The 9272-nt window shown below is 32.1% G+C and overlaps 1 protein-coding gene across 1 annotated transcript; it reads left to right on the top strand.

Moving 5' to 3' along the window:
* The first annotated feature begins 4190 nt into the window (after positions 1 to 4190).
* LOC149556062 (uncharacterized) lies at positions 4191 to 5754 on the top strand. The gene is made up of 2 exons (XM_089833727.1): positions 4191 to 4583; positions 5420 to 5754. Exons 1-2 carry the CDS (start codon positions 4415 to 4417, stop codon positions 5650 to 5652), a joined length of 402 nt encoding a protein of 133 aa, XP_089689853.1. The 5' UTR covers positions 4191 to 4414; the 3' UTR covers positions 5653 to 5754.
* The last annotated feature ends 3518 nt before the right edge of the window (positions 5755 to 9272 follow it).

Below are 9272 nucleotides of genomic sequence, written 5' to 3'. Positions count from 1 at the left end.
TTGTGGAGAATAAGTAACAACCCATCTCCCAATATCCTCTTGATCAATAAAAATATAACTGCTATATCCTACAAGGAAGTAATCATGTTTCTCATTTTATGCTTTGAGGTTGACCTATGAAGGAAGGTTGTATTTCCATCTCCCTCTATAAGCCATTGTATCATTGACCTTTTCTTCCAATGTTAATTTATGTATAATCAATGAAGAGTTTAAAATGGTAAACATTAAGAAATAATTTAGTTGCACATACTAGGCTAATTTATATCAATATATATATATATAAATGTTGTTAGTCAAATGAATTTTTTAAAATCTCATACATTGTAATAACTAAGATATCATTATGTTAAAACAGGCCACGAACAACATAAAAACCAAAGTAATAAATGTTGTAATGTAGAAAGTAGCGCAAGACAAAGATATATAACTGATAATATATTAATCTAGCTTCCTTATATATATCAAACCTTCAAATGTCTTCTAATAATGAACAACTCATATGTGCATAGCACATATTTATATATGTAGTACCAAAATCTAAAAACTCCTTTTCTAGAGTATTCTATATCCTAGAATGTTCTACATCTATTCTGGACTGTACAATGGAAGGTTCTAGGAAGCCTATTCTCTGAGTTCTTCTAGACAATCTTAACCCTTAACACATTAGAGTAATCCCAGTTGATTTGAAATAGTGTGAATCTACACTTAAAGAGAACCTACATCTATCATCGTTATTGGTCATAGGTTACATATGACATATAGGAGTCATTGGTATCAAGGGAGTTACAAAAGATATAGTTGGAATAATGCATAAAAGGCAAAATAGTAGTGATAAGAATCAAGTGTTTACCTACCCAAAAATTCATCAAATGTGAGCTATAGTTGTAAAACATACCTCTGGACACACCTGCCTTTTTTTCAATCTATAGAAACTCATTTAGTATGTGACGAGGCTATATAATCTATCTTTCCACCTAATAGAAGCACATCAAGCACTTCCTTCCCTTTCACTGAGATTCTTGTTGTGGGCTTTTCATACCATCGCCCCATTGCAAATGGGGGGCCCCCTTTTGTCTCTTAGTCTTGTCCTTTTGGCTTTAGTTCTTGGTAGTATTGGGCTTGATCTTCTAAAGTCCCCTCTTTCAAATGAGAATTGGTAAAATTGGCCAGATCTGGAAAGTGTTATGCATGTGGCTCTGAGAATGGAAATTGTTTGTTTATTTGAGAATTCATTGTCTTGACTTAATGTTTTTAGAAAGTCTATTTTTAGTAAGTCTATTTTTAGTAAATTTGATTACCTCTCAGATTGGCCTTATTTTGATTTTGGGACAACTTACTATTTTTAGAATGTCTATTTTTGGCAGGTCTATTTCTGCAACAAGTGAGCTATGGTTGATAAAGAGCCAAAAGGGTACATGTGTCTATATCCAAAAGAATGAACAAGCATGGCAGTCAATCAATAAAAAAATGGTTAATTCTAGAATCACCCATGAAATATCCAAAAGTAGAAAGGCATGAAAATAACACGAAAAATGGTTGTTGCAGAATTCTTCCATCATGGACAAAATCCACGATCTCTCAAAAAATCCCACCTTGGAAAAAAATGGTTGTCATGGAATTCTTCCATCATGGACAAAATCCAAGATCACTCAAAAATCCTGCCTTGGAGAAAAATAGTTGTTGTGGAATTCTTCCATCATGGACAAAATCCACAATCTCTCAAAATATCCTGCAATGGAGAAAAATGTTTGTGGAATTCTTCCATCATGGACAAAATCCAAGATCATTCAAAAATCCTACCTTGGAGGAAAATAGTTGTTGTGGAATTCTTGTAGCATGGACAAAATCCAAGATCACTCAAAAATCCTACCTTGGAGAAAAATGGTTATTGCAAAATTCTTCCATCATGGACAAAATCCACGATCTCTCAAAATATCCTGCCATGGAGAAAAATGGTTGCTGTGAAATTCTTCCATCATGGACAAAATCCATGACCACTCAAAGTTTCCACGAGAAAGAGAATTAGAAATCATGGAAGCAAAAATGGCTAAGTTTGGAGATTTGTCCTTCATAGAAGCAAAAATGGCAAAGTGTTAGAAATTCCTCCTTCATGGAAGAAAAATGCTAGTGTTGGAAATTTCTCCTTCATGGAAGAATAAATGGCTAAGTGTTGAAAAATTTCTCCTTCATCGAAAAATGAAAAAGGATTAAGTGCTAGAAAATTCTCCTCCAGATCTTGAATTTCACCCTCTTCAAGTGTGTACCCAAGATTAGAAAAATGATTGATGATGATTAAAAAAGGGGGAATTCTTCAAAATGTAAGAAAAGGCATCACAATGAATTTAAAGCATTTGAAGAAAAAGGAGGAGCAAGCTCTAGTTCTACAAATTCAAGAAAGATGCTCAAATCCAAAATTCTAGTACCAAGATCAAAGTACTAAGTGATCCGGTCCTCGACATTCAACGTTCAAAGATCAAAGTTCAAATCCAAAAATCCAAGAACATGGCGAACAAAGTTCAATAAGAAGAAATTATAGAGTAACATAATCATTAGCAAGGGATTCTGATCCATTTTAGGAAGATAAATTTCCAAGCAAGTACATAGAAGATGAGAATGTTCAAAGAGAGATTTTTAGAAAAGTTAGTCTAAGTTGGATCTTAGTTAAAATGACGCAATTGGAAAAGACTCGATCTTACATGGCTTCCATTATCATTTCGTGGTATCCAATTATCTTTGATGAAGAACAGAAGTCTCCAAATCAAACTTCTATGCATTCAGAGAATGGAATCAAGAATAATTTATTCAAGGAAGACTAAGCATTTATCGAGTAATGGACATGCATGGTGGATATTTATTACACCCCACTGCTTCCTAAATGAGCATGCATAGTGGGCATTTATTACCCACAACAGTAGTGGATTCCTTGTTGCATTAATATAGATTCCTTTCCTTTGCCCTTACCCTAATTAGGGCTGATGTGGCAAGATCTTTGCCATCACTTATTGTGATCATTCGGGCAATTTGTTGTAATCGAAGACCTATATAAAGACCTCATTTCTCATTTGTAAGGAGGGATTTTTTAAGAGATTGTTGCTATGAGCTGCTGAGATAATAAAGTTTTCATTGGAGTTTGGTGAATACTTGACGTGTCTCAGTGCTTGCTTGTTCTCCTAAATTTTTTCAATTAGATTATGTTTAGCATAATCAATGTGTGGTGATTACAATGAATAATATGATGGTGTATTGATGAGTTCCTTTAGTTCATACTTTTGACGTTCTAGTGATTCTAACTCGTTGTGTAAAGTTAGCCTAAACCCCTTTCATGCATATGCTCAACTTCTATCATTCGTATACATTGTTCTTTATGATGGTGTATGCAGTGATATGAAAATATTTGGCATAACCCTTGAAGATTGCACCAATTCACACATAGTTGTAGTATAACTTGGCGAAGTGGAATTCGGTAAATTGAGAAATTTGTCCACTAGAATACTGTTTGTTGTTATCACTACCCTTAGGATTAGAATAGAGTTCCTGAACCCTATCTTATTGAATTTCTGCATATTTTGTGAAAACTCCAAAAAAAACACTTCATTGCAAAACCTTAGGATAGCTCCCACATGCAGTATGGCTTGAAATGAATCTAAATAAACACGTAAGGCCCCTTGTGATCATCAGCAAATCACATAAATAACTGATCTTATCCATAGTCAAGACCTGACATTAAAAGAACCTTGAAGTCATTGTATGATCTTCTAGCAATCTTAGCATACACAAGACTTTATTCAAGAGAGGATAAGATATTTCGATATTTTGTTCTACTGTTTGGTGAGTCATAAAATACACATCAACAATCCTTTTATCTTTAAATAATATACAATTGCAGACTTCTTTCTGTATGTAAAGAAAGGCATTAATTGTATGCTATAGCTTTAGATGATGCCTTTCCACGTACTTAGCATTTCAATGTGTTTTTCTTCAACAAATAATTAACTTCCTCAAGCTTCTGTTTCGCACATGCTGATTCACTAAACGGTTACCAGAAGTATAGAAAGACAATGTAAAACTTAATCTATTGCGAAACCAACTAGGATGGAATAGCCGATAAATATCTAAGGATATGAAAATCCATTTTCTCAAAAAGGGGAGAAAAAAGTAATGTTTTCAGGGGTTGGCAAAGGCAAAGCCACCGTCTTAGAAAAGATGTGCGTGTTAAACTTTTTGTACTCGGTAGCTTAGAATACATGTAACGTAAGGAGAAAGGAAAGGCTATCTTCACTGAGATAAAGGGGATTGGGACGGAAATAATGTATTCTCAATCCTTATTCGATCGACCAATTTGAGATAAAGGGGATATAGAAGTTCTGTAAGTAAAGCAGCCAAATGAAAAACATTAGGTTGAATAGAACCCCAAATGAACTGTCAGTTCTCTCTGTTGGCAAGGCTTATTGCAGGTACTTTGTTTATACTATTGAAGGGTGCTTTGCAGATCAATGGCGTTGAAGACTCCAAAGTGTCTGCCAACCAGAGATTTAAGAGAGCTTCGGGTCATAGCCCAGCCTTTATTGTTGGCGAGACAATCGGTAAGATGAAAAACCCAAATCAATTTTAATTTTCTTTAATCATATCTTTATTATCAATGATTTTGTCATTTAGTTATTTATAATATTGATTCTCTGTCTCTGTTTTTTTCTGTCATTAGACTGTGAAAGAGTGTTACGAGATAGGCAAATGTAAAGTGTTATAAATAATAAATTAGCCTTTCATAATCTTTAAGTTTCTTAATTCAATCATGTGCTTTATTAACATTGGATCACATACCATGAATCATAGAATAGGATCAAAAACTATCCAAAGAGAAAATGATTATCAATTGATATATTGTAGAAAAATAATGAATTCGATAGGTTTTGTGAAAGAAATCAGGACATGTAAGCATGCAAACTATTAGAATGGTAGATTAAGTTTACATATGCAGGAATTCTAATTATGACATTTCTATTAAGATTGAATTGTATAATTTTGGAGTCAATTATATGTTAGCAGTGGGGAGAGCTCAAAGTGATAAATCTAAATTATCAGAATGTATTTCCTCAAAAATGTTGAGAAATGCAAAAATATAAATCAATCGAATAATAGATCAGGACTTGCTAAAGAGTTCTACAAGCCTTAGAACTGTAAATTGCTAAAATGGTACATCAGATTTTATTAATGAATGAAAAAAATGGAAATAGAAATGTAAATTACTAGAATGGTAGATCAGATTTTGCAAATAAATAGAAAAATAAAAAAATGGTTTAATGTAAATTTCTAGAATTTTATATTAGGACTTACTGATCACAATAAAGAACTTTTAACTCTAAAATTGATAGTGAAGGGTTGGGTGTTTAAGAGTTTCCTAAAATAAGAATGGTTGCAGGATCTATGATTCCCATTGAAAGTTTAAGAGGAGTAAGTGGTGGTGGTGGTGGTAGAGGCGGCACAAGAGGTGGTGGAGTTGGTAGTGTAAACGGGCGGGGATTTGCTTCTCCAACACGAAATCGACCTCGCTTAACATCTACTACAGACAACTCAGCCCAAAAATTTCAGTTTATGAATTTGGAACTGTTAATGTTTTTTTTGTTCTTCTCACTCTTCTTTAACATTATGTAGGTTTTGGGCTGCTGAATTATACATGTGTTATAGAAATATTTTCTTCCAAACTGATTTCACATGTTGCACACCGTTTAAATATCATATCAAAGTTTTGTGAAATTGTCAAAGTTCACTTATTTTTCAAAAGTTAAATTCTTTCTTAATGTTCAAGAATGATAGGTATATTATAGATTTATATAAAACAGATAAAATATCTTTATTGTTGAGAAAAGAACTAGACGTGAAGAATGCCATTTTTCTAATTTGTTTGATAAGAAGGAGAGTTTAAACATGTATGCTTTAATTCGTTCCAGACGTTCCTGTCACATCTTTTTAGATTACACCAAACATTGTGGACCACTTGGAATATTGTATATAAAATAAATGGTATCAAATTCAACTCTGAGTTGAATATAAAGGTCGGCAAAATTTCAACCTAATACGCTCCTTCACATTACTATAATTAGCTTTTATTACGACTGAATATACATTGTCAAAATGATAATGAATCAAAAAACTTTGTTAAATGGCATTCCACCTTTGAGGAAATTGAAATAGTTATCGATTAAGTTCCAACTGTAGACACCTAAATTTGATTACACTATTTTAGTAATCCTATTTAGTTATCTAAAAAGGCATTATTAATTAAATTCTTATTTAATTAACCCTTTGCCATCCCTAGTTGATTAATTTAATTAATCATCTATAGTCCTAATTGATAAATCAAATAATCTATTATTTATCAATTAAATCCTATTCTTCTATCTAATTCCAAAAATCCCCATTTATTAAATAAATTTATTTGATAAATGAAATCCTCAAATTCAAAAACCCCTAACCTATCTCTAATCCTCCATTTAACCTAATCCACCCCATCCACCCATACTAACCAAGCTTAGCCACTAACTCACCCACCCTCATTAATGCCATCCACTTGCACATCTCTAACATCTCTAATCTAATCCTAAACCCAAGCCTAATCCACCCCCTAATGTTGTCACATTCCCTAAACAAGTTTAAGACTTTCCTAATCCAAACCAAAGTCTCCCCTAAAAAAACCCAACCACTAAGTCACGAGTGCTCTTACAAAACATAAAGACTCTTACAAGCCCACTCATGACTCTTACACCCATCTTCCACACTTTTTTCTCTTCCACACTCATTCCTCTTACATCCCTCTTACATACTCAACCCCACTCATCATGACTTTAACCAACCCTTTACCCTACCCTCTCACACTCATCCTCCTTGTGACAAGTGTCACCTTCTCATTGGTGCTAAACAAGCACAATCCATGTGCTCTCCTTTGAGTGCATCCTAGCCCTCCTTAAGCCTTCATCCATCCTTACATCTAAGCCCTCCATCCCTCTACCCCTTAGCCTATAAATTGAATCCCATCCCAAGCCATTTCATCAACAATCTTTGAGCTAAAGTTACCATGCTATTTTGAGAACCAAAGCCATCAACCATACCCTTATAATGCCAAATTGAGAGCTCACAAAGCTACCAATTTGCCATTACCCATCTCCATTGAAGCAGCTTTTGAGCATCTTGAGCATACATCCACAGCAAAAGGACACATCTACAGAATCAAGAAAGCATGGAGTGCTTTTTCTTGTGAGGTTTGCACTTCTTGTTTTCTTCCTTTGTCTAAGCATATATGTGAATTTAGTTTTTGGTTTGTGAATGTTTACTTTATTTGTAAATGTTCTTTGCATACTAATTCTTGTTCTACACCAACTGTATTGCTGAGTAGTTAGCTTGTTGGTAATAAAGTGTCATATCATGGCTTGTACTTGAGTAAGTGATAATAGAATATAGATAATAAAAATTGATAAAGAATCATTTAAATGAAGTTTATAGTAAAGATGTTTATAAATAGAATAAATTAAATTTAAACTACATATTAGATATTAAAGTGGGACATTTTTATAATCTACATTAGAAGATATAATTAAATGACATCTACCTAATGTCAACACTTTGTTTATTAGTTAAAAATCCATGCCATAATTATAGCTCATCAATTCAATTCATGTCTATTGGTTTATTAAACTATCCCAATAAGTCTTATCCACATTAATAGGGATTCAGATTTTTATTTTATTATACAACATTTTGTGCAAATAAATGCCTACCTGAGTAATTAATTATTATTAATATTTAGAACTTAGGAGTTTTAATTCCTAGTTTAAGATAATTATGGTTTTGGGACTGGCTTTAAATTAAATCAAAAAATTAATGGTTCCAAAATATATAATTTAAAAAAAAATTCATTAAAAGAGTAATTCCTTAATTTAATATTGTATTTTATTGAATATTTTTAATATTAAAATAGAATTAATATATTGTTTTTAAATTTTTTTAAAATTTAATTAAATATACAAATATTTATGCAAAAAAAAACTTTTATAATTAATACTTTACTTAATCTCATAAAACAACTTATATGGTATAATCATTATCTATGTAATGAAAAATAAAGATTCATAATTATAATTTTATAATCTAATTTAGCTCTACATATGAAATTTCACTTCTTTAACCACTTGATTTCAACACAGTTAAATAGTTGAGATTGATTGTTGGAATAAATATTGTTATTAATGTTTGGATAATTAACATAAATAAATAATGTTTACATACGGGTAGTGTTTCTTAGAAATTTGTTTCAAAATATAAAAATACATACATGTAATTGGTTAGATCAAAAGTTTTAATCGATAATCAAGCACAAGTAATTGCAATATATAGCCTATAAAAAATACAATAATGCTATGAAATAAATTAAGCACTTTTTTTGTTATTAGAGTTTAAATGTAAATGTGTCAATTTATGTATATTTGAACATACTAAGCTAACTTATATCAATTGTGAAAAAATAGCAGTTGTTAGTCAAATAAAGGTTTTTAAATCTTATATATATTGTGTAGTGGGCTAGTACAAACAATTCAATATTTAGAATTAAGAAATAAATTTAGCAAAAGCTCTGAGAGGGACCTACCTCTAAAACATATTGCCAATGCTATCTCATCACTTAACATATAAATTGAAATAACTTAACATGCATTGCATCCATAGCTTAAAGTAAACAACGCATAGCATGATAAATTGGTTACCCATAAACCCTCAAATGATAAGGTAAAACTAGGGTGGGGATGATAGCAAAACATGTTCACTACTACAGTTGTAAAATGTGGTTAGTTATGGTGACAAAGCATTGATCATAAGCTATGATCTACCATGTGAGGGGTCTTCTCTATTAAAGGCTTACAAAGACTGTTAGGTCTCACCTTGCTAAAGGATTTTAATGCACAAATAAGTAAGCAATTGGTGAAAAGATTTAAAATAGCCTATTAGGACTACTCAGTTAAGAGATTTACTTTGTCTCACCTATTAGAATGATTCAACACCTGATCTTTGGTTAGCACCTTTTTGCTTCATATTAGATCTCCTCTTTACTAATTGTTTCATGATCCTTCTAATCGGATCTATCGTTTATAATCCTCCCACTACTTGTCTCTATTCCTCTAAACTGATTATGCTTTGCATAGCTCTATCATGACGATCATAGCCACCATGAATGCCCTCTACACTCTTAGCATGTGTATCCTCACACAATGAATAAACTTCTTAGG

This window comes from Cupressus sempervirens, chromosome 5 (assembly GCF_028749045.1).
Source record: "Cupressus sempervirens isolate cs-2001-9-10 chromosome 5, ASM2874904v1, whole genome shotgun sequence".
Taxonomy (NCBI): domain Eukaryota; kingdom Viridiplantae; phylum Streptophyta; class Pinopsida; order Cupressales; family Cupressaceae; genus Cupressus; species Cupressus sempervirens.
This window is presented reverse-complemented; position numbering and strand designations above follow the sequence as displayed.

Bases quoted from the DNA above. Each gene is read 5' to 3' on its own strand.
- LOC149556062 (XM_089833727.1), top strand. From the start codon at position 4,415: ATGAACTGTCAGTTCTCTCTGTTGGCAAGGCTTATTGCAGGTACTTTG. The intron at 4,584-5,419 runs GTAAGATGAAAA...GAATGGTTGCAG, and splicing joins TATTGTTGGCGAGACAATCG to GATCTATGATTCCCATTGAA.